Below are 26,949 nucleotides of genomic sequence, written 5' to 3' on the forward strand. Positions count from 1 at the left end.
TTAGAATTTATTTATTTTTCAATAAAACTGCAAATAATACATTTACATAACATACTAAGAAGAAACTTTCAGAGAACTTATCTTTAGACTACACAGCTTTGGACATTAAGTACTTCATTCATTACAGATATAAAAGTTAGCATTAAAGAACAAACCAAGACATAAAGGAAGAGAATTATTTTCAAATTTGCTCATGATTTTTAATATATCAATTTGTCTCATAAGTTCTCTTATTATAATAAAGCTACAGAATCATAAGGCAAACCCTACTACCTCATCAGTCACAATCAACAGTAATAACAAAAATTACTTGATAAAAAAGGAAAGACAATTCACCACCAAAATGCAATTATGTATTATTCTTAATGAAGAGATTAAAAATAAACCTGTAAATGAAACTGATAAATTCTCAACTATGAATTAAAAAGAAAAAAAAAAAACCTTTCTAAACAGAAACTGGCTTTTAATCAATTAATGTAAGCAAAGGGATAACAGACTTTGGTGCACTTTTGTTTTTTTTTCAATCTTTCAGTTTAAGACTCTTTTTCTACAAATTTAGAATACATCATTCTACCATCTACATCAGCATATGAACAATATGGGCATTTTTAAATTTCTTTACTGGCCCATAAAAATTAGCCAGCCTTCCCATGTTTTCTTAAAGCTTGGATTAATGAATGTCACTAATAACAGTGAGTAAGACTGTCAAAAAAGTTCCATAACACTGGGGCTTATACTGTCAAGTTTAAAAATTTTTCGTTTTCTTTAAATCTCACATCTTCAGAAGCCTCTCTCAAAAGGCTGGCTCAAAAGTAGTTAAATTGGTGTAAATATGACACTTAAATGATTTACTCAGACATGTCCTGAGTGCTTATCCTGTTCCAGATGTTATGCTAGGCACCCAGGGTAGATAGCTGAAAAAGACAGCTCCTGCCCTCAGGGTGGCACAGGCTAGAGGGAGAAAGAAAGAATTACAAGATAATGTGATCAGTTCAAAACAGTTAAATACAGAAGAGTTAACAAATGGAGGGAGAGGAGGCAGGAAAAGGAGAGTACAGATTTTGAGTCTTGCAGAATATTTAGTATGAATAGAAATTCACAAGCAGGAAAGATGAAAAAATGGTTCCAAATACAGAGACCAGCTTGTGCAAAGGCATGGCTCTGAGAACTACATGTAGCATGGCACTGCTGGAACACTGGAGCAAATGCAGCAGTAAGGTTTAGACAGGCAGGCAGGGGCAGATGTAAACACAGCACACTGGCTGGGGAGTGTGCAATGTACTCAGCTGACTGGGGTGGGGGCACTGAGGGGCTTGATATCACATGGTCGGAAGTGAGTGTTCGGCAGTTATCAGGGCTGCAGTGTGGGAACTAACGGAAGAGAAACAAGACCAGACAAAGGGACCCAGCTGGGGGCCAACAATGCACATAAGGAGATAGAGAAGAGCTGAGTGCAGACAGTTCTGGAAGGGTTGGAAAAGAGGAAATGGTTTAAACAGTCCAAATAACCCCTATTTAAAAAAATTACTTTTCAAAGTACTTATGCATCTGATACCTACGTGTGTGCGTAGAATACTACATTATCAGTAGTTTAACTGTTCTTTGAGAGTACATGGGACACAGTTAAAAACAGTATGTTAAACTCTGTCACTGAGACTCACCTGATAAAGTGCGTGGAACTTCCCCCTGAGCAGAAATGTTGACCTGGGGCATGTCCATAGCCACAAAATTGTCTACTTGGAATCCCAGCTTATATTCAACCTGTAAAATGGAGAAATAAACAAACTGGATCCATCATAACAGAAAAGGCACCAACAGCTTGACCTCACTGATTTAGGTAATTAACTAATGAATGCATGAGCCTTTCATAAGAACAAATAATCTAGCTATTTTTTAAAAAGTCCAAATTGTCAGAAACAGTGCTAGGAATGTTCCTTTTGTTTTAAACAGTTGGAAGAAACCAAGCCAGGGAAGTTGAATATATGCAAAGTAGCTAGAGTGGGAATCCAGCTCAGCTGCGTCTGATTCTAAGACTTTTCCCCACCAGACTGCATTGCCTCTTACATGACCCATTAGATTACTGTCTTGGGGGTGTGTTTATTTTTTTCTTCCAGTTTTATTGAGATATAATTGACATATATCACTATATAAGTTTAAAACGGTTACAGCATAATGATTTGACTTACATAATGAAATGCTTATCACCATAAGTTTAGGGAACATCTATCATCTCATATAGATACAAAATTAAAGAAATAGAAAAAAAATTTTCCTTGTGATAAGAACTCTTAGAATTTACTCTCTTAACAATGTTCATATATAACATACAGCATTGTTAATTCTATTTATAAGGTTGTACATTATATCCCTAGCACTTATTTATCTTATAACTGGAAGTTTGTAGTACCTTTTCATTGCCTTCATCCAATTCCCCCTGCCCACCTCCTCTGGTAACCACAAATCTGATCTCTTTTTCTATGTGTTTCTTTGTATGTTTGTTTGTTTTTGAAGTATAAGTGACCTACAATGCTATATTAGTTCCATTTATGCAACAGTGATTTTTCTATACATTTCAAAATGATCACCAAAATAAGTCTAGTTACAATACATCACCACAAAGATATTGTTTAGTTATTGACTATACTGCCCACACTGTAAATTTCATATCCTTGACTCTTTTATTTTGCAACTGGAAGTCTGCACCTCTTAATCTCCCTCATCTATCTCTTTCGTCCCCCTCTACCCTAACTCCTCTGGTAACCACCTGCTTGTTCTCTGTATTTATGACTCGGTTTCTGTCTTGTTATGTTTGTGCATTTGTTCCTAGGAATTTTCAATTGGATAAAAATTCAATCCAGTAAGCCACCCTCTATTTCATGCTCAGAACAGTACCCCCACTCTCCTGTACAATCTGCCATCTAGGATTCAGAAATTCTGCTGAGGACTACAGCCACTGACAGAGAAGCCCTGGAGAGGCAGATAGATATGAAGAGCCAAGGGGCTGAGATGTATAATTTACAGACCATGACTAGTCACCAATGTCTTCTCTATTTGATAAAAGCCAAGCTCTGAGGGCCTGCATGTGACTGGGACAAAGGTCTATTCTACAGACCCACTCACGTCACAAGCAGATTCCAAGGTACAAATTTCTCATAGAATATCTAAGCCACATTCTCTAGTCCAGCTTTCACCACTGAGAAAGTTTATGTTTGGATGCCCATCTAACCTCTGGATCTATTTCTCAAGTGATTCAGAATCAGGAAAGGAAGAGGGGTGACTAGGAAGATGTCCTGGGAACACCAATATTCTCTATCAATACCTGGCCTACACAGGTGGCTCAATAGAACCAATCAGCATCAATCAATAAATATATCCTGTTGCTAGAGAGATGTTCATGAAAGAAAGAGTTCAAAGTGCAAAGCAATAGGTGAAATTCAGAATGGCTGCCACCTTCAAGACCTTCAGTGAGGCCTTATATTTCACACTACTCTTTGTCCTGCCCTTGGGGACTCAATAAGAATGGTACCCCTCTCCCATTCAGTGGTCACAAGGGCTTTTTGGTGGAGGCTGGGACTGGCAGAAGCCAAAGGGCAGTGGAAAACAGTAGTAGAAAAGAGGTCCAAGAAACCGTGCTTCAAGAAACTTAACTAGGAAGAATGTAATCAGGTAATGGTGGGGAGCAGGGCTGGGGATGGGTGGTGGGGTAGATTTCAAAGCCCTTCTTTCTTCTTTTTTCAATGGAAGATACTCAAATATGTTTATATGCTAATGAAAAAAGCCAACAAAAAAAGACTTAACAAAGAGGAAACAGGGAAAGAGTAATCTTCCAGATTATAAAAGAAAGGATGGACACCTGAGTATTAACTGGGTCAGGAGGTGTTTAAACCATGGATAAGAAGGGCTCAATCCAATGACTGTAACTCCCCCTCTGGGTTTCTCTTTTCACACGCTACTTGAAAGTCCCAGAACGCTGTAGGGAGTATGCAAATATTAAAGTATTGCTTTACAGTTAAGATAGGTATACAAACAATTGTTGAAGGCTGTATTCGGTAAGTGCCACGTTCACAACAAAGGGAATGTTCTTGCTGCTGCACATCAGTGACTTAGTGGCACCTTGGCTAGAAGTGTTCCCTCTCATCTTAGCAGGCCAAAATACCATCACTGCCACTAGGGGGTGAGAGAGAGCTGCAGCCCAGAAAGTCTGGGCCCAGAATGGGCAAGCTTTCCCAGCAACACTCATTGACTAACATTAAGAGAATGCATTGACTATATCCCTATACCCATGCTACCTCTAAACAGGGCAATACATGAAGGGCAAGTGCATGAAAAAAAAATTAAGCACAGTCAGCAAGAACTGGATTAGAACCATGAGACTGTGTGACCATTAGGTAAATTACTAACTTTTCCGAGTTTCAGTTTTTATAAAATGAGGCTAGTATAACCATGTTATGAAGATCAAATAAAATAATTAAGATGACACACCTGTCAGTCTGGCACAGGCCCCCTTTAATAAACGCAGACCCCAGTGGCATCAGCAATCATTCCAGAGTAGCTACCCTAGGCCCTGCTGCACTTCCCCGTAAGCACCAGCCTACTGACCCCAGAGATTCTGACACAAGCTTTCCTATGCCCTGCCAAGAACAATACTGCTGCCCTTCTGTTTTGTCCCCCATCTTGGGAACGCCACTATTCTAAACAGCCTCCCATACTCTCAGCCTCTTCACAAGTGTCTTCCCCACCTTCTCCCCCAGACTGGCTTTCCTAACCCTCAATCCTCAGGGCCTAGACAGTAGGGTCAGCATTCTTTCAGAATCATTAGGTCCTACACACCCCTTCCTCATGCAAAACCCCCTATACTCTGAAGCTCCCAACTTCTACTCATAACGGATATTTCTCACGCCAACATCATCAGTGACACACAGGGACTCTGCAGAGGCCTGGGCGCTTGGCTCACTCTGTCTCCTGCCATCTTCCTGATGGCTTCAATATTAACATTCAGTATTCCTATGTACTGAAGAATTGCCCCATAACCAAAACAAATGCAAAAATCCCACTCTATCAAAGATCCCATCATAACATCTGATTCCTATAAAACCGGTTCTTTGTCTACAACACTCTGATTCAACCAACATTTATGAAGCACATTTGTAAGCCAAGGGCTATGCTCATAGTTGGGATGCAATAGCCAGTAAAGCTATTTCCATCCTCTCCAGCCTAGCTAGTGACCTGGTTTCACTTTCCCACAGACTGTGCCCCAAAGAAGACTAGTTACCGACACAGTCGTATTGCCATCAGGACTCTGACCACCTCTCACTCTACTTCTGCTGCCCAGCACTGCTGGGGGAAATCACACCTGGAAGAGAAAGTTGCTACGACACAAAGATGATCCCCAGCTTCAGGGTAGGCCATTAATTCTGCTCAGCAATCCCTTCCCCACTCACCCCTCTCTCCCTAGTCTTCTCACTCCAAATCTCACAGGATCCACAGCTTCACCACCTGCTGCCCTCCCCACTTCCCTTCTCTCAGACAATGCTCTTGTCCCCTGCGGCTGGCACACAGGAACCCCCTTTCTGCCTTTCTTTTCAGCTCCAGGCAGATCTGTTTAGAACACTCAACCTTTGCGCACCAGTCCCAAGGAGAGATCTGTTCTCCTCTCCAAATGATAAACCCTTCTCTCCTAGTATACTAGTTCTAGCCCACTTCACCATTGATGGGATTTTGTATCATCAACTCATCTCTCTCACTCTCCTATATCTTCATTTTCTCCCATATGCCCAATTAACTACTAGACATATCTACCTAATAATCTTACAGCTCTCAAATGTGGCAGATTCAAAACCAAACTTATTATGCTTCCCCACACTTGCTGTCTCCTTTATTCTAGGTCTCAGTTATTGCAAGCAGAGGCACAGCTAGTCAGGGACCAGAACCCCTGGGGCAGCAGATAAAGCCAGCGGCAAACAGGGTCAAAGGCCTTATCTGCAGTGCTAAGGGCGGGAACAAGACTAGCTCTGGAGAGTCTCAGTGCAGCCAGGGGTTGGGGGCGGAGAAGGGCAGGAGGGAGAGAAGTAAGCTTGTGAGTGGAGCTGGGTAGAGTCAGGGGCATGGAGAGAGGTGGTGAACGGGCTGAGTAAGATTTCTGAAAAGCCCAAACCTTTGGCCAAGAGCAGCCTGGAACACTAAGAAGTGTGAAAGCACCATGCCTGTCCTTTGCTTCCTCCCGTTTTGATGCTCTCTGCCTAAACGTGAAAGGCATTCCAAAGCAGTTCTCTTCTCCCTCTGGAACCTTCAGAATATAAAATTTTAAATTGCAGTTTCTGGGGTTAGAAACTGCCCATTATTAAAGGCCAGTTTTTTCCTATTTTGGCATGTATCGCTCTGTATCGAATCTCACTTGCCAATGATCCTTTGAAGAAACAGATCTGCTCTAAAGCTAACATTTATAATCTACTGGAACAAAGGAAATCTGAACAGCAGTTGTTTATCAGAAAAAAGAATGAGCCAAAATACTTCAGAAAAGAAACTAGAGAAAATATAAATATTTGAATAAGCTAAGAAATAAACATTTTTGGTAATCTTCCCTTACTTGGAAACAAATGGCAATTGCAAAGAGGCAGCTGCTGAGTAAAGCCACTTCCTTTTGGAACACAGTACAGATTTAAAGTGAATACACTTGCCTACAGCCAAATAGGCTTTTAATTCCTCTGAAATTACCAGAAGTGCTGCATTTCTCATAGAAACCCCACTCTGCAGGCGATACAGCAGGCTGAGCCCCAGGGCTGCTGTAGGAACTCTGGACAAGTTCCCTGCAGACCCTCCTGACAATGATGAATTCCTGAAACTAGATATCAGCTATGGGATGGGAGTGAGTGGGGATTGTATTCTGCTACATTTTGGTATATTTTTGCCTTTCAGCTATCTAAAATATCTACTGACACTTAACAGATGCAGTTGCATGTTTTTTTCTGGATATTGGAGAATGTTCTGGAATACAGAAGAAACTAATTATTTCTTAAAGCCACCAGTAGTCTTTTTTTTTTTCTTTTTGAGTGTGTGGCCTTGTGAAAGACAAGCAACACCAGAGTTCTCATCCCATCTGGAAATGCAATTAACCCATCACATTTACCAACCACTCACTAAGGCAGTGTGACACAATGTCATGAATAAGACACAGCTCCAGCCTCTGAGAAGACCACAACCTGTTTGGCAAGATAAAACAGAATCACGTATACACTGGAGAACACTATTATCAAAAGCTCTGATGTGTTAAAACTAATGTTAAAATATCTACAATGTGAAGTGAAATACCAAGAAGCCTGGAGATCTCTGGAAGCAAATACCTCATCTTCTGGCAATTCTTAAAAAGCAAGAACTACAAAGTGCTGGAGCCTGGGAGCCATGGCCCTCCTTCTGAAAGTTCCTGATTGCATCCCAGAGCCAACATGATCAGGTGAAGAACTCTCCAACATGTCTCTCCTAGCCCCTTGCATGATTTTCCCATTTCAAAAAAATACACACACACACACCCAGATGCTTATCTATGCACAGACTATCTTTAGAAGGGGAGACTAGAATCAGGTAACAGTGGTTGCCAATGGAAGGGGAACTAGGTGGCTAGATTGCTTGGGGATGGTACTAGGAAGGTGTAGGGGATTTATTTTTCACTGTATACCCCTATGCCTTTTGCATTTTGTACCATATGCATAAATGAAATACTCAAAAGATTAACTTTTAGGGCTTCCCTGGTGGCGCAGTGGTTGAGTCCGCCTGCCGATGCAGGGGACACGGGTTAGTGCCCCGGTCCAGGAAGATCCCACATGCCGCGAGCGGCTACGCCCATGAGCCATGGCCGCTGAGACTGCGCATCCGGAGCCTGTGCTCCACAACGGGAGAGGCCACAACAGTGAGAGGCCCGCGTACGGCAAAAACAAAAACAAAAAAAAGATTAACTTTTAAAATAGACAAACTTCAATTAAACAACTGTGCTAAAATCACCGAAGAGATTATGACCTAAAACTGGAATTAGGAGCTGCAACGGAAGCTGAACCTGAAATTAGATTTAACGTACACACGTTCCTTAGTTTTTTACTATAAAACATTTTAAGATATAACATGATTAGCACTTTCCTCTAAATTCTTACACCTGCTACAGATGAACTGTGAGATAAGTTCAGCTATATATTCAAACTATGAATTCCATTCATTTTTCCAAATTTATAACTTTATTCAGAGTGAAATATCTGGAAAATCCCAGGTGTGCAACTAGTTTGTCAACTAGCTTGTCAAGTGTACCCAACCTATGTTTTCACATTTCTAGATATAGGAATCCACCACTCCTAAAGCAGCACATTCTAACTTTGAAAAGCTCTAACTGTTCAGAAGTTCCCCATTTGTTGAGCTGTGCCCTGTGGCTTCTACCTGTGCATCTCTTCCATAGTCAGTTAAGGAATACCTGTAACTAACTACCAGGTGCTACACCAGGCACAAGGGACTCAGAAAAGGACAAAAGAGGTGCCTACCCTTAACATGCTCAGCACCTTGGAAGGAGACAGACAAGAAAATCAACTACTAAAATATTCTTAGAGTATGATAAGGGCTATGAGGGAGGAAAGAGAAGGTCACTGTGGGTACAGAAAAGGGCACCTGACATAGATGAAATAGAGGTGACACCAAGTGTAAGTTTTGAGATAAAAAGAGTTAATGAGGTAAAGAATGAGGAAAGGGCATTTCTAGCAGAGCAAACAGCAGCAATGTGACAGGGTACAGGGCATTCCAGAAATTGCCAGACCCCCCCCCCCAAAAAAAAATGGCAGTAAACAATTAGCAGGAGGGCAGGCAGAAAAAGAAAAGGCAGGGATGAGATCATGAAGGCTCCCTAAGAAATAGAACTTTATTCTGATGGCAACCGAGAGCCCTAGGACAGCTTTGCGGGGGGTACAGCAAGAGGTCAGTCTAGAGGCAAGACCAGTTAGAAGACTATTTCTGTATCTAGTTAAGAAACAATGAAAGCCCAAACTAAGGATGAGGCATTAGTCTCGAGAGAGATAGGAAACGAATTTAAGGTGTAATTATGAGCGAGAATAATCTGGACTGGGAAGGTGAAGGAGGAGTCTAGGATCCCTTCTAGGCTTCTGGCCTCAACGTGTAAATAAATGTGATGGCCTCCAACAAGTCAGGGAGCTTCTGCCTTACGAGGACTAGCATACCAGCAAGAGCAGTCCAAATGTGCATTAATGATGGTATTTAATACCCGCCACAGAAGTAGTTTAGAAATGATGCTCTACAAGATAATATGAAGAACATGAAAGTACAAAAGAGCTATACCAAGGCTCCTGCTAATCCAAAACGTACCCATGCCAACACTGCTTCCCGTTCAAACATATATATTCATCTGAGCCCCTTCTTCTATCTGCTCTCCTCCACTCCAATTTCCTCCTTGTGACAGGCTCCTAAAACTCCTCAGGCACCCACTATCAGCAGTCAGACCCCTGAAACTCACTCCAAATGAAAAAAAAAAAAATTAGTGTATATTTTTAAAAATGAATGAAAATAGAATGTTTAATTCTGTTCAATTCTAACTGCCACATCCCACACTGCCTTTTTATTCATAAGTCACTACTCATACAGTTGCCCAGAAAATATTCTCATGGTATATCAGCATTTTTTTTCCCAAGTGGGCCCAGAAACAATCACATCCTATTCAAAGTCAGCAGCTTACCCAGAATAGAATCTCTACTATTTCATTAGATTTTTCACTATTTTAAAATATATGTATTTTTTGTTTTCGTATTCATCAACATTAAAGATAGGAAAAGTAACAAAGGACTAACCATCAATTTTTTGAAGAATATAAAAAGCTTCTCTGCCTGAAAGATTCACAGAAACGATGGATCTCAGAGTTGCAAAGGAACTTAAATTTTAAGACTGCCACTCCACAATGTTTAAATTCCTTCTACAGCACTACCACCAAATGGCTACCCAGTGCAGATCACCTCTTCCAGTGAGAGGAAACAATCACACTGGCTAAAAGTGAAACCTAGTTCTAAACACAGGTGCAAAAATTAGTGGTTGAAAGGGTGTTGCGTTATGGGATTTTAATATATAATTTCAAATTATTTCCCCACGATTACCTGTTCATTATAAAGGAGAGAACTTTACAGTGGAGAAACCTGGTGAACTGTGTGATCACAGTTAACATCAACAGTAAGGGGACAAATTGACATCGTGTGCACTGTGGAGGACAGCAATGCTGTAGTGCTACCACCAAGGAGACATTCCGGAATCTAACCATAAGGAAACCTCAGACAACTCAAAATGAGGGACAGTCCACTGGCCTGTATGTTCCTAAATGTCGAAGTCAAGAAACACAAAGAAAGGTGAAAAAAGGGCTATAAAGAACATGATTGGGATAACTGATGAAATATGAGTTCTGTAGATTAGATAATAGTATTGTTTTAATATTATGTTCCTAACCCTGTTCTTAGAAAATATACACTGATATATTTAGGAGTAAAGGGACACAATGCACGCAATTCACCTGCACACAGTTCAACGGAAAAAAGTATGTGTGCGTGAGTGTGGGGAGAATGAGCGAATGAATGATAAAGTAAGTAAATGGAGCAAACCAGTAACAATTAGTGAACCTGGGTAAAGGATACTCTTTGAGAATTCTTTGTACTGTTCTTATAATTTTCTCTATGTTTGAAATTATATCAAAATTAAAAGTTACCCGCCCCAAATAATAATGTCACACAATGTTATATAAGAATACTGAAAAATGTGATAGCTGTTTCATTGAAGAGTCCAGGTGTCTACCCATTCAAACTAACAGACCTTAGATTAAAATGTCTCAGGTGAACCTTTTCTGAATTACCTATATGATTTACGCTGGCACTTCAGTATATCCAAGTTACCATCTACCATATATTCTTAGTTCACATGAAATTTCTCTCTCTGTTTTTGCAGATTTCACCCTAAAGAGATCTATCCACTCCTAAAAGAACACCCCCCTATTTGGATACCCCAAGGCAATAATGTTGGACAGTTGAGGTGCTCTAGACAGCAAGGCACATATGCTTTACCCAGGATCCAAGCTAATTCAACTTTAATCACAGCATTCCTGCAGCTACGTTTTAATGCGTGTATGTGTGTACGTTTCTCTAATGTACATGTGAGTATATATAATAATGTGGATATATGCATATTTATATAATCATTTTTACTTATCTGACTGGCAAACAAATATACTTAAATATTTAGCATTAAATGGTGAACTGAAAGAAGCACTCTTATTCACTTTGTAAGGAATGTTGGCTTATTGGTACCATCTTAAGAGAGGGAAGGGAGAACGAATTTGGCGATATCAATCAAAATTTTAATCATGCACAGTCTCTGACCCAGTCATTTCACTTCCTGGTCACAACGTACTACTCAGAAATAATGCCAAAAGTACACAAAAATTTCTTAACAAATTAAGATGTTCTTAATGTATACATACATACTCATAAACATTCACACGCATACATATTTTTTGTTTCTATATTCATCAATAATAAAGTTAGAAACAGCAACAAAAGATGAACTACCAATTGTTTTTACCATGGATTTTGCCTGCCAAATGAAGTGAAGAAACTATTTGTAATAGTGAAAGGAAACATTGTTTGAAACAGTAAAATGCTATTAAAAATCCATGCATTGGGCTTCCCTGGTGGCGCAGTGGTTGAGAGTCTGCCTGCCGATGCAGGGGACATGGGTTTGTGCCCCGGTCCGGGAAGATCCCACATGCTGCGGAGCAGCTGGGCCCGTGAGCCATGGCCGCTGAGCCTGTGCGTCCGGAGCCTGTGCTCCGCAACGGGAGAGGCCACAACAGTGAGAGGCCCGCGTACCGCAAAAAAAAAAAAAAAAAAAAAATCCATGCATCAATGAGGCACTTAACAAATAACAATACATCGTACATCCATATGATATCATATTATAAAGCCATTAAAGAGACTGTGTTAAATCTGAAAGTAGAGAAATGGAAAGATGCCAAGACATAGTATTAGGTAGGGGGGAAACACTGTACAACACATGTGTTAGAAAATCCCCTTTTTGTTTAAAAAGGAAAAAGAAATGAGCTTTGAAGTATACCAAATTATAAACAATGATTACTTCTTGGTACAGAGGTACAAAGTCTTAACAGTTCTTAAAACAATTCTATAATATTTGAATTTTCCCAATAACTATTATTGTTTTCTAAGTAGACAAAAAAAGATCTATATTAAAGTGATCAAACTTAAATGACCTTCAACAAATATAAGGACAAATACCACTTTATAATAATTTTAAAATAAACTGTACAGTAGGTATTCTTATTTAGTAGCAAAAACTATTTTTATTTCCCAAATAAAACCCTACTCAGAAGCTTATATATAATGGTGCCAAAAGAAACTGAAGTTGATCGGGGGAGGTGGGCTCTACATTCAGCCTCTCACTCTCTGACCTAAGAGAAAACTTATCATGTTAGAGAAGCCCAGACAGTCAGAAGAAATGTGAAGAATTCAGCAACAAGCAAACCAGGCAAGAGGTTCGTCATAGTTACACACAGGTGCTTACGTCTGCTGTACCTGACTTTTACCACTTCTCCATAAATGGGAGAACTATATCCAATACCTCAAACATGTCTGAAACACCTAACTTACAAATTCCCCCACCCCTCACTCATATCACTTCATCATAACAGTAACAGCATAGTCATTAACAGGTCCAGCTGTCCCCTCTTCAAGCTAGAGCTACATCTCTATTTGAAAAGCTTGAAAAGATTTAAGTGTTCTGCCATAAGCTAGTCACATAAATGATGACTACCTTCATTTTCAAGGATTTGAGAAAGTCTACAGGACTAGGCTCAAGATTTAAAATAGAAATCTGAAAAGATCCAGTACTGCTACAGCCCACCACCCACTGACCCCCTTGTGTGGTTGGCAGCCCATTCCTCAGATACAGTCCTTGCCTCAGCCTCTGGGCCTGGGTGGTCCTGTCTTGGCATCTTTGGTTGACCGCTCTCTTACCTTGGACTTTGCATGCCAAGTGAAGTGCAGGAAATTTGTCTCGCTGGGTACTAACAGGTTAAAGGATAGGGCGTAGTGACTAATAAGATCATTTCTCACATAATAAAGTTCTGCATCAAGACCTAGAAAAAAAATAGGGAAAAAAATTAAACGCCCATAATACCCTCAAAAGCATTAACCATCAGTATTTCAAATACTGATTATTATAAAAATAACACTGATGTACAAATGCACATCACAAACATATCCCACATGTGCTGCCTTACAAAGTAGGAAAAACACAGGATTTCATCATCGCCAACAAGGATTAAGAAACTGAGACTCAGGACAATTAAGTGGTCCTCCAGCTAAGCACAGGGGTGCTGGAGCCACAACTCTGGGAGCCACGCTGTCTTCCGAGAACGACCAATATGATACACTTCCTTTTGGAAACAGACCTTCTCAGAGAAATGCCTACAAACAAAAGCCCCTTAACCCCACAAAACTGATGAGGATTTAGGAAGAGAGATGGGCACCTGGGTGAAAATATTAATGTGAACCAAGGCCTCAAGACCCCAGCCAGAGATGACCTCGGCTTCTGTCAGTACGACGCACTGGCTGCTTGGACGGCATGTTACCAAGGTACACTCACACCACTGCCACACAGACACATGTCCTCTTCCCAATCTGAACTACAAGGTGGAGAACACCATACTTCTCGTATTCTTGGGACAGTCCTCTGCACAAAGCAGATGCTCAGTAAACACTTGTTAGACAAGTTAGAACTGCAGATAAAAAGAGAAATAATCAAGATGCCTGAGAAATGTTGGAGATTTCAAATCTCACTCATTGCCATATCACTTTCTTGCCCAAGGTCACATCCAACCTCAAACACACATCACATTTCTCAATTTTGTGATACCCCTTCTTAAAATAAAAATTTTAAAGGCAAAATTTAATCACCATCTTGAGTGGAAAACCAGTAATTATTGTGAAAAAATACAAGGTAACCAAAAAAAAGAAATAATAAATCAATTAAAAGGAAAACAAAACATTACTAAATGCTAAATACTGTGGCCTACACCAAGGCAGTGAGCCTGAGCCCAGCTCATTGTTTACAAAAAGGGAGGAAGGGGATAATAGCAAGTATTTGAGAGAGGTAAAGAATCAGAGGTTTTCTCTATGATAACCCAAAAGAACTTTAAGAATGAAAGCAGGGAGTAAGTTCTCTCAATTGATTTACTGTTATTAAAAGTTGTGACCAGGTGTCCCTCTAGTAATGCATGACACATATTCCACACACAGGAGGGAAAAAGGTACAGGGGAGGCCAACTGAAATGCAAATTTCATACTTACTGAGCCTTATACCATGAGTCTAAAACACCTTGTGGTATACAAAGAGGTCAAGGTGAGGCTCTCACACCTCCTAAGATACAGATAGAGAAATGAATAACTCTGCTATAGGCATTTCTCCTGTAAAATTAGTTTTCTCATTTCTGAACTGAATCTAATACAATCATTAATTCAGAAATGAGATTTGAGGCTTACATAGGGGAAAGTTGCTGCACTGGTTGAGCAGCGCTGCTTTATTGATCCTATAGAGGAAACCAAATGCAATGAGAGAAAGTTAGAGGTCTTCTGCAAAAGGCTCTCCCTGCCAGCAGAACAAGAAGTGCTAGCAAACAATTGGGGAGGGAGGACTGGTGGGGCTGGAGAAAGGAGGGTAGGGGAAAGAAAGTAAGAAGGTGGGAGAGAGGTAGGAGGGAAATGCAACAAGAAAGCTGGGTACAAAGAAGGCCATCAGCAAACACAATAACTGTAAATAGCTTAAATTTTGCTTGTTTTTAAAAATTTTTTTTACTCTAGTCTAGATTGATGCTGTTCATAAGAGATATACAATACCTAGAACAAAATTTTAAAATATATGCCAGGTTAAAAGGGGGAGAAAAACAAAGAAGTAAATATGGCAATACTGACATGAGACAAATTAGAACTTAAGGTAGAAAGACTTTATATTAATAAATTCATTAATTAATATGAATTTATTAGTAAGAAAAAGTTCATATTCATAAAAACATAAGATACAGTAGTACAACTAACAAACGAGCTTCAAATATAGAAAGCCAAAAAAAAAAATCAATAAGAAATAAATCCACAGTCATAGTTGGAAACTAACATCCTTCAGAAAACAAAAGATCAAAACAGATAAAAATTTAGTGTGGACATATAATTTGAACAATGTAATTATGGGACATGAAACAAGGGAGGTTAATCATGAATTAGACCCATTACACTTTTTTTTTTTTTTTTGCGGTATGCGGGCCTCTCACTGTTGTGGCCTCTCCCGTTGCGGAGCACAGGCTCCGGACGCGCGGGCCCAGCCGCTCCGCGGCATGTGGGATCCTCCCGGACCAGGGCACGAACCCGAGTTCCCTGCATCGGCAGGCGGACTCTCAACCACTGCGCCACCAGGGAAGCCACCATTACACATTTTACAAAATGGATTCTAACTTGAAATAATGTAGGCTACCTTCTCTGATCAAATACCACAATATAGAAATTAACCATAAGGATAAAGTCAAAAGATGATTACTTGAAAAGATTAGTAGGGACTTCCCTGGTGGTCCAGTGGTTAAGAGTACGACGCGGACTTCCAATGCAGGAGACTCGGGTTTGATCCCCGGCTGGGGAACTAAGATCCCACACACTGCACGGTAACTAAGCCCGCGCCCAACAACTACAGAGCCCGTGTTCCCCAACTGCAGAGCCCACGTGCTCTGGAGCCCATGAGCCACAACTAGAGAGAAGCCGGCACACCGCAACGAAGAGGCTGCGCACCGCAACAAAGGATCCCGCATGCCACAACTGAGACCTGACGCAGCCATAAATAAATAAATAAATAGATAGATAAATAAGAAAAAAAGGAGACACAGACTAACAATATTTAGGAAGAGGCAACGTTACTACAAGTCCTATAGATGTTAAAAAAAGAATATTATGAACAACCTAATGACAATTTCAGTAATTTAGATAAGATAAAAAAAATCCTTGAATTTACCAAAACTGACAAGAAGAAATTAAAAATCCAAATAATTAAAAACCTTCCCTCAAAGCTCCAGGTCCAGATGAATTCTACCAAAACATTTAAGGAAGATATACTACCAATCTTGCACAAACTCTTTCAGAAAACAGTCAAAGAACTTCCTAACTCATTTTATGTTACACTGATATTAAAACCTGACTAAAACATCGTTAAGAAAATTAGACTGACTTCCCTCGTGAACACAGACACATTCTCTATCAAACATTAGCAAACTGAGTCCAGCAATATAGAAAAAGGTTAATACATCATGACCAAGTGTTTATAAAAGGTAAACCTTTAAAAATCAATATAATTAAACACATTAATGAATAAAAGGCAAAAACCCAGATCATCTCAACAGATGCAGAAAATGCATTTGGTAAAATTCAAAGCCTAATAATGATTAAAAAAAAACTGGGCAAACTAGGAAGAGAAGTAAATCTTCTCAGTCTGGTAAAGAGTATCTACAAAAACACTATAGCTAACATCATACTCAATGGTGAATTTAAATTCTTATTTCTAAGATCAGAAACAAGACAAGGATGTCCACTTCCAACACTTCTATTCAACCTTGCGCTGGAGGTCATAGCCAATTTATAAGACAAAAATTATAAAAGTTAGAGAGGATGAACTATAGCTCATTATTCACAGATGATAGGATTACATGTGCAGAGAAAACACTATGAAATCTATTATTAATAAAATACTACTAAAACCAATTCATGAATTTAGCAAAGCCTCAGAATACAAGGCCAATATTCAAAAAATTACTTGTATCTCTATATACTAGCAATAACTGGAAAATAAAATTTAAAAATCAATACCATAACATAAAAGAAAATAGTATCTAGAAATAATTCTAACTAAAGATAAGACCTCTTATCTTGAAACTACAGAACATGACAGAAAAATTAGAGATGACCTAAGTAAGTGGAGAGATACCATTCTCTTAGATAAGCCTCAACACTGTTAAGATGTCAAGTTTCTTAAATTGATCTATAGCTTTAAAGTAATCCTAATCAAAATCCTAACAGATTTTCTGAAGAAACAAATTAACTCTAAAATGAAATTTAAATGCCAAAATAATCTTGAAGAAAAAAGAAAAAGACAACGTTGGAAGACTCACACTACCTCATAGGTAATGTAAGGATTCCAGTTATCTTCCTATTTCACAACAGGATGAAGAACTAGAGTAATCAAGACAGTGTGGTATTGGTATAAGGATAGATATATCAATGGAACAAAACAGAATCCAAAACTAAACGCACAAGGGTCAATGGAATTTCAACAAAGGCACAATGGCAATTCAATTAAAGTGATGCTAAACCAAATGGATAAAGGTATGGGGGGAAAAATCTTGAGCCCTATCTTACATATCACATATTACAAAACCTGATCTGAAATTGATTACAGACCTAAATGTAAAGGCTAAAACTATAAAGCTTCTAGAAGAAAATGATTATTTTCACAACCTGGGTTAAGCAAAGATTTCTTGGACTGGCCACATAAACCACGAACCCAAAGAGAAAAAATTGATGAATTGGTCATCATTAAAATTTAAAACTTCTGCTCCTTAAAAGATACTAAGAAAATGAAATTCAAGTCACAAACTGGGAGAAAATATTCACACCTCATACACCTAAAAGGACTTGTTTCTAGAATAAAGATCTCTTATGAACCAAAACTAAAAAGACAACCCAATTAAATAAAATAGGCAAAAGATGTGAACATACATTTTGTAAGAAAAGATATGTAAATAGACAATGAGCATATGAAAAGGTGCTAAACATTATTAGTTATCAGCGAAATACAAACTAAAACCACAATGAGATACCATTTCCACTCGCAAGAATGACTAAATGTTGGCAAGGATGTGGAGCAACTGCAACTCTCACACATTGCTGGGAAGGTAAAAATGTTCAACTACTTTGGAAAACGGGCAGTTTCTTATAAAGTTAAGCATATGCCTACTCAGACCCAGTAATTACACTCCTAGGTAATTATCCAAAAGAAATAAAAACATATGATTCCACAAAAAAACTCGTATGTGAACATTGATAACACTTTTATTCAGAATAGCCAAAACTGGAAACAACACAAATGTCCATCAGCAGATGAATGAATAACCAATTGAGTATATTCATACAATGGAATACTACTCAGCAATGAAAATAAACTGTTGAGACTCTGTAACAAAAGGGATGAATCTCACAGACAATATGAGTCAAAGAAGCTGTACACAGAGTACATCCTATATGATTCCATTTATATAACGTTCTAGAGCAGGCAAAATTAATCTGTGGTGACAGAAATCAGATTAGTGTGGTTGCTTGGGAGGGGGTTGGGAGGGAGGTTGGTGAACTGATTACAAAGGGAACCTCCTGGGGTGATGGAAATGTTCTGCATCTAATGGGGGCGGTGGTTACATAGGTGTATGCATTTTTCAAAACTCGACCAACTGTATCTGCACGTTTCATTGTATGTAAAGTCTACCTAAATTTTTTTAAAGAGTCAAGTTTTTACCTCTCTTTTCCAGTCTTAAAAAGCTTGCATACCACAGAATGTTACTATCACCAACATAAAAAGTTTCAGAAAAAAAGAATTAATCTTAAGTGATCAACAACTTCCAAATTTAAATTTCAAGCATCATTCACAGGGAAATGAATTGTTCCTAATAAATAACAGTTATAAGGTTGTTACTGGTAGTAACAACGATGTGTAAATATTTAAATTTTCCAGACACAGTTCAAAGTGTCAAGAACATCTAGGAGTTCTGTAAATTCAACTCCACATAAAACTCCTTCCCAGTATCTTAGCTACCTCATTCACTGAGGATCCTGGAACCAGTTTATGAAATTTCTACACACCCTTATCCTGTGACTTATTATGGCAGACTCCCAAGGTACCTGAGACCAACCCACTCTCAACCCAACCTTCAATGATCCTTTTATTCCTCAACTCCAACAACCTTCATCCATACCAAAGCAACCCATTTCTATGGACAGTGACAATATATAAATTGCTCTACCTCCAAAATCTTACACTGTAATTATCTCAATAGTTAGTAGCTCCTCAGCTCCTTCCCTTTATTGTTACAACAGCTGTTCTGTGGGCTCATAATATCGCCAATGTCCATAATCCTCTTGTTTCTCCCATTTGATTATAGCAATTATTTCCTTATTTTCTTCTTACTGGCCTCAACGCCAATTACTGCAATTACTTTCTTACCAGTACCCTCAACTTTCTCCCACAGCCTATATCAAGACATGCATACCCTACCCTGAAAACAGCCAATCTTGAACTTGACTTGACACCCCTACTCCTTGTCTTCTCTGGTGCTATAACTGAATGCTGCATAATCCTGAATGAAGTCATTCCCACAAATGAGTCACTACAAAACCATGACTTCTATGCTCAACAAATAAAGTAATATACATAAGCTGTTGAAAGTTTGGAGCCCTGTGATCCATATCTTAATGACCACCAAAATAAACTGAAAATTTTAAATTCACTACCCTAGATTGAGGTATTGAAACAGTAATACAACTGTTAAACAGAGTTGCTGTTTTAGATTTTGAAAGCAATTTATTTTGAAATAGCCATTCTTTTTTTTTTCTTTTTTTTTTTTTTTTCTCTTGCAGTACGCGGGCCTCTCACCACTGTGCCACCACGAAAGCCCTGAAATAGCTATTCTTTATTAACTCAGGTAGTTATTCCTAGTTTGGAAGGGTTTGAATTTCTTCAAAGAAGCCATTTTAATGGTTCAAATTTAATGGTTCAAATTAGGTTCAAATTTTTACCTATCAAATTAGCAAATACAGTCTGTTCTGTCATAAGACAGGTTCCTGAACACCAATTAGCTTATAAGTGGTTAGTAAACAAAATAACAATACCAGTACAACACAGAAATTGTGTCAGTTTACATTTGAATTTTCCCAGGCAAGGGGGACTGGAATAGCAGGTAAAGAATTATAACTTTCAGTGGAAAAGGAAAAGACCCTTACTCAACTTAGCTACCACCAGGCAGGAGCCCTCTCAGCCCTATTTTAAGAAAACTAAAAATAAGCACCTGCACGCAGGGCTCTCTCCTCAGAGGAGCACCACCAGTCTCTGCATGGTTCCTGGACCTAGGAAGATGCACTTTCTCTTGTGTCCAACTCTATGGCAGCCCCAATGGCTTAGAAAGCTGCTCTCATCTGCACTATCTCAAAAACATGCAAGCCAGCGATTTCCACCCTATTATGTTTTAACATCTTTAATTCTCCTCTGAAGCAGCCTCAGCCACCCTAAGTAGTTTGACCAGGCTGTCCAAGTTATCTCATAAGGTACCAATTATGCTTTTGTTAGTAATTGGTTTGAAAACTGCAGAGGTCTTGAATGGTTTGCCCTTAACCTTATTCTTCCCATAAGTCCTGTTATTTTCAGTGACTTGGAAACCTTAAAGGTTTTTTTTTTTAATGTATTTGATGTTGTAACAGAAATGCTTATGTTCTTTAAATACAATACTGAATGTTAGGCAGTGTGCGGCAAGCAAGCAATTTGTGAACATATATCAGTATTTTATAAATATTTATACTCTGACCCACTAAGTCCAATTTGAAAAATTCATCCTAAGGAAACCAAATATAGATCCAAATGTTTATGTATAGATATTAATCAAAATAATATTTAAAATTGAAGAAAAGTAACAATATAAACTACCAGCAACAGAGCAGTAATCAATAAACTATAATATATCCAAAACAGAGAACAATAGTTTTCAACAACTTCTCTTTCTTTGGAGAAGGAGAGAGGTGGTACTCTAAGCCATTACACCCCTTCAGTCAAATCTCTCCTGTTCATCCATGTGACATATTGAGCTTCCCCTTTGAAGACAGGTTTTAATGGCTAAAAAAACAGTGAAAAAGACTATGAAGCCATGAACAGGACTGTTACAAATAAATTTTAATGAATTGAGTTTTGCTTAGAATGTTACATTAAATAAGAACAGGCAAGATACAAACTATATACAGCAAAATTTTAATAATGTCTGGCATCTATAATAGTTCCCTTGCATAAAACAGGTGTTCAATAAATATTTGTCTGGTGAATTAAATGTATATGCAACCCTCAGTGTTTACAGCAGCACTATTTACAACAGCCAAGACATGGAAGCAACCTAAATGTTCATCAACAGATGAATGGATAAAGAAGATGTGGTATATATATACAATGGAATATTACCCAGCCATAAAAAAGAATGAAATAATGCCATTTGCAGCAACATGGATGGACCCAGAGATTATCATATTAAGTGAAGTAAGCCAGACAAAGACAAATATTATATGATATCACTCATATGTGATACAAATGAACTTATTTACAAAACAAATAGACTCAGACATAGAAAACAAACTTATGGTTACCAAAGGGGATGGGGGTGGAGATAAATTAAGAATTTGGGATTAACATATACACACTACTATATATAAGATAAATAAACAACAAGGACCTATTGTATAGCATAGCAAACTACATTCAATATCTTGTAATAACCTATAATGGAAAAAGAATCTGAAAAAGAATACATATACATTCAGAATATATATTCAGTTATATATATAACTGAATCACTTTGCTATACACCTGAAACCAACACAACATTGTAAATTAACTATACTTCAATTTATAAAAAGGTTAAAAAAAAAGAGGACCTGCATTTAAAAAAACCCTGTACATGTATACGTACAATGTGTGTGTACCATTTCTCAAAAAAGAAAGGAAATACCAAAAAATATGAAGTGATTGATTATAAATGGTGGCTTATGGGTTATGCTTTTATTCTTTTCTTAAATTTCCTATGAAAGTTAAGTTAAACTGGGAAAAATAAAAATTAGTTTTCAAAAACATGTTTAAAGAAATATGCATACAGCTACAGCAATGCACTGAGCAAAAACCCAATTACTGCCTAGAGTAATCCATGAAGGCCAGTAAAAGCTAGAGAGAAAGCCCTCAAACAACAAATTTCAGTTTTAAAAAATCACACTGGTAAAGATAATATCTTTGATATATCAAGATTAACACTAGTAATAATAATTTACTAATGACTAAAACATCTTCCTTCAACTTTCCCTTAAAATACCCAACCAAAAGGTAAAATCTGGCAAAGTACTACGAACTGAAAAGCTCATAGTGAAAAGTTCAAAGCTCAGAAAGAACTTCACCATGCAACAGTGACAATGGGGCTGAAAGGAGAAGAAAATCCCTGGACTACGCATGCTCACTGTCTGAATAAGGATAACATGGGAAATCCTGAAGACGACAGAGAAGGCAATAAAGCTATAGGTTTCAGGGAAATCAGAAGCGGGCCAAGAATTACATTCCCAGACAGATTCTCATCATATGTGAAGACAACAGATTCTCAAAAAATACACCGATTATATATCCTTCCCCAAAAAAGCTACTCCAAAACATACTGAAAGGTTAATAACACTTTTATTTCTAACGTGAGGTAATCATTTTACACTGAGGTTTACATGATACATAATAATTCAAGTATAATCATCATGAATATAACTCTAAATGAAATGTAAGGAGTCCAAAAAATTCCCCAAATATTAGAAATGCAAAGAGAACCCAATGTAAGTAAAATCTTCCCAAAATAATAGAAATATGAAGAGAACCCAATGTAAGTATAATCATGGTACAAAACTATCAGTCTGATCTTAGCATGTTGATACGTGTATCTCCATCCATAATTAATACGGATGAGTGGACATGCAGACACACCAAGACCATACTCTAAAGGAAATTCAATTCTTTCAAAGCATCAATAAGAGATTTAGAAAAAGTGATCAGCTATAATGAAAAGCACAGTCAATTTCATAAAGTAGAAAATGTATAGGCCACAATCTGACCACAGGTAAGAAGACAGAGAGTGAGGGAAAACATAACATAATAGATTGTGAAGTACCATCTATATCAAAGAGTTACCCATGTTCTAAGATTTCAACTACATAAAGAAAAATGAGAACATGGAAAAAAATACTGGAAAGATATTTACCAAAGACTGCCAATGCACGGTTAAATAACATATACTTTTCTTCTTCTTTATGGTCCTGTACACTTTCCAAATGGCCCATCAGTATGTTTTTACTCTGATAATCAGGAAATAAAATTAATAAAATAAAAAGAATTTTAAACAAATTGATTTTTAGAAAAAGATGAAATCTGTAGAGACTATCATACATTTATTTCTGAATGTAATCTTTTTTCTTTCCTTCCCCATGACGCTCAAAACAATTTTTAAGTAAAAGTGAAAGACAATGAAGACAGAATCTAGATAATCTACTTCTTTCTAATTGCTTCTAATTATTAGTGTTTCAAATATGACAATAACAATTAAATGCAATCTCAAAGCAGGGGTAGTAGACAGCAAGGCTTATCATTGTCTGGGACTGGTGTGGTAGCCTCCACAGAGAAGCGGGCAGCGAGGAATGGTTAGAGAGGCAATGAGGGAAACAGTTTATTCAGCGATGCTATATTGAGCCAGCTGGGCACAAGACAGGAAAAGGGTAACTCTTTAAGAGACCAGGAAACAGAGCCTGGTAGAGGGGAGTGACTGAGAAAGTAGGTTGGGGTGTCCTGATCAGAACAAGGAAGTTCCAAGGGCTGAGAAAAGGACCAAGTCCAAAGTGTCCATTTCAATGAGTGCCTTATTTAGAAAAGAGACCTGAGAACCAGGACACCAGCATGGTCAAAGGAGTAACAGCTGAGGAAAAAAAAAAAATCACAGTAGATTTTAATATCCTTTGGGATAAAGGGAGGGAAATAATGAAAGCAAGTCAGGGTATAGTCACTGAGGATCATCTTGCAACTGAGTGGCTGCAACAACTCTAATGGGTCAAAGGTCATACAAGTATCAATAAACCTCAACAGACGAGGATGCTGAGTCAGTGTCCTGGGGCAAAACAATCAAAAATCAAAGTAAGAAAGAAAGGATATAATGCATGATAAAAGCTGGTCCCTTAATAAACAATCCAAAAAGGAAATTAAGAAAACAACTCCGTTTATAATAGCACGCAAAAGAATAAAATACCTAACAATAACTTTAAACAAGGAGATAAAAGGTTTATCCGCTGAAAACTACAAAACATTGCTAAAATTAAGGAAGACCTAAATAAATGGAAAGACATCCCATCTTCATGGATTGGAAGACTCACTATTACTAATGTTAAGGTCAAAATACTACCCAAATGGATATATCAGTGCAATCCCTATCAAAATTCTAACCCCTTTTTTTGCAGAAATGGAAAGGCAGATTCTCAAATTAATATGGAATTGCAAGTGGCCTCCAACAGCCTAAACAGTCTTGAAAAAGAACATAGTTGAGTCACACTTTCCAATTTCAAAACTTACCACAAAGCCACAGAAACCAAAACAGTGTGGTACTGGCATAGTGATAGACAGCTAAATTGATGAAACAGAACTGAGAGTGCACAAATAAGCCTATATATTCCTAGCCAACTGATTTTTTTAAAATAATTATTTATTTATTTATTTGGCTGCGCTAGGTTTCAGTTGTGGCACACAGGATCTTCAGTTGCGGCATCTTTAGTTGAGCCGTGTGGGATCTTTTTTTTTTTTTTTTTTAGTTGCGGCATGAAGGATCTAGCTCCCTGACCAGGGATTGAACCCCTGCATTGGGAGCGTGGAGCCTTAACCACTGGACCACCAGGCAAGTCCCTAGCCGACTGATTTCTGACAAGAGCGCCAAGACCACTTAATAGGGAAAGAACAGCCTCTTCAACAAATGGTGCTGGGACAACTGGATATCCACATGCAAAAAGAATGAAAATTAGACCCCTACCTCACACCATATACAAAAACTAATTCAAAATATATCAACAACATAAATATAAGACCTAAAACTATAAAACTCTTAGAAGAAAACAGGGATAAATTTTCATGACCTTGGATTTAGCAATGGATCCTTAGATATGTGACTAAAAGCAAGAGCAACAGAAGAAAACTAGATAAACTGGACTTCATAAAATTAGAACACTCCCTAACACCATACACAAAAATAAACTCAAAATGGATTAAAGACCTAAATGTAAGACCAGACACTGTAAAACTCTTAAAGGAAAGCATAGGAAGAACACTCTGTGACATAAATCACAGCAAGATCCTTTTTGACCCACCTCCTAGAGAAATGGAAATGAAAACAAAAGTAAACAAGTGGGACCTAATGAAACTTAAAAGCTTTTGCACAACGAAGGAAAACATTAACAAGACGAAAAGACAACCTTCAGAATGGGAGAAAATATTTGCAAACAAAGCAACGGACAAGGGATTAATCTCCAAAATTTACAAGCAGCTCATGCAGCTCAATATCAAAAAAACAAACAACCCAATCCAAAAATGGGAAGAAGAACTAAACAGACATTTCTCCACAGAAGATATACAGATTGCCAACAAACACATGAAAGGATGCTCAACATCACTAATCATTAGAGAAATGCAAATCTACAATGAGGTATCACCTCACACCAGTCAGAATGGCCATCATCAAAAAATCTACAAACAATAAATGCTGAAGAGGGTATGGAGAAAAGGGAACCCTCTTACACTGTTGGTGGGAATGTAAATTGATACAGCCACTATAGAGAACAGTATGGAGGTTCCTTAAAAAACTAAAAATAGAACTACCATATGCCCCAGCAATCCCACTACTCGGCATATACCCTGAGAAAACCATAATTCAAAGAGTCATGTATAACAATGTTCATTGCAGCTCTATTTACAATAGCCAGGACATGGAAGCAACCTCAGTATCCATCGACAGATGAATGGATAAAGAACATGTGGCACATATATACAATGGAATATTACTCAGCCATAAAAAGAAACGAAATTGAGTTATTTGTAGTGAGGTGGATGGACCTAGAGTCTGTCATACAGAGTGAAGTAAGTCAGAAAGAGAAAAACAAATACCACATGCTAACACACATATATGGAATCTAAAAAACAAAAAAGAAAATGGTTATGAAGAACCTAGGGGCTGGACAGGAATAAAGACGCAGACCTACTAGAGAATGGACTTGAGGACATGGGGAGGGGGAAGGGTAAGCTGGGACAAAGTGAGAGCGTGGCATGGACATATATACACTACCAAATGTAAAACAGATAGCTAGCTACTGGGAAGCAGCCACATAGCACAGGGAGATCAGCTTGGTGCTTTGTGACCACCTAGAGGGGTGGGATAGGGAGGGTGGGAGGGAGGGAGACGCAAGAGGGAAGAGAGATGGTGATATATGTATATGTATAGATGATTCACTTTGTTTTAAAGCAGAAACTAACACACCATTGTAAAGCAATTATACTCCAATAAAGATGTTAAAAAATTTTAAAAAACCCTGCATATTGAAAGTCATTATCAAGGTGAAGACAACCTAGAAAATGGAGGAAAATATTGCAAGTTATGTATTTGATAAGGGTCTAGTATCCACAATATATAAAGAACTCTTACAACTCAACAACAGAAAGACAATTTAAAAATGGGCAAGGGACTTGAAAAGACATTTCTCCAAAGAAGACACACAAATAGCCAACAAACACATGAACACCAGCAGTCATAAGGGAAATACAAATCAAAACCACAATGAGGTAAAACTTTATACTTACTAGGATAGCATTAATTAAAAAACAAACAAACAAGCAGAAAACAGCAAGTGTTAGCAAGGACATGGAAAAATTGGAACTTCTGTACATTGCTGGTGGGACTGCAAAACAGCTCAGCCACTATAAAAAAGTTTGGTGGTTCCTCAAAAAGTTAAACATGGAATTACCACATGACCCACA

General features: G+C 38.1%; 1 protein-coding gene and 1 long non-coding RNA gene across 6 annotated transcripts in view; one reads left to right on the plus strand and one right to left on the minus strand.

Moving 5' to 3' along the window:
- Positions 1 to 26,949, minus strand: part of RYK (receptor like tyrosine kinase) — a 101,853-nt gene that overhangs the window by 58,828 nt on the left and 16,076 nt on the right. For all 5 annotated transcript variants that reach the window (XR_003429724.1, XR_003429725.1, XR_003429723.1 and 2 more), the window contains exons 2-3: positions 13,047 to 13,168; positions 1,662 to 1,761 (exon numbers count right to left, since the gene is read on the minus strand). Coding sequence is in view for 2 of the 5 variants with exons in the window: in XM_027091709.1 (XP_026947510.1) it covers positions 1,662 to 1,761; positions 13,047 to 13,168 (222 nt within the window). In the remaining 3 variants the exon portion in view is untranslated. The remainder of the gene's footprint in view (positions 1 to 1,661; positions 1,762 to 13,046; positions 13,169 to 26,949) is intronic.
- On the plus strand, positions 377 to 24,967 carry LOC113612110 (uncharacterized). Its single transcript, XR_003429726.1, has 3 exons — positions 377 to 388; positions 1,915 to 1,919; positions 24,829 to 24,967. It is a non-coding gene; the product is annotated as an uncharacterized LOC113612110 (long non-coding RNA).

Source organism: Aethalodelphis obliquidens, unplaced genomic scaffold, assembly GCF_003676395.1.
Source record: "Aethalodelphis obliquidens isolate GAN/ISIS:26980383/991018 unplaced genomic scaffold, ASM367639v1 scaffold72, whole genome shotgun sequence".
Lineage (NCBI taxonomy): Eukaryota > Metazoa > Chordata > Mammalia > Artiodactyla > Delphinidae > Aethalodelphis > Aethalodelphis obliquidens.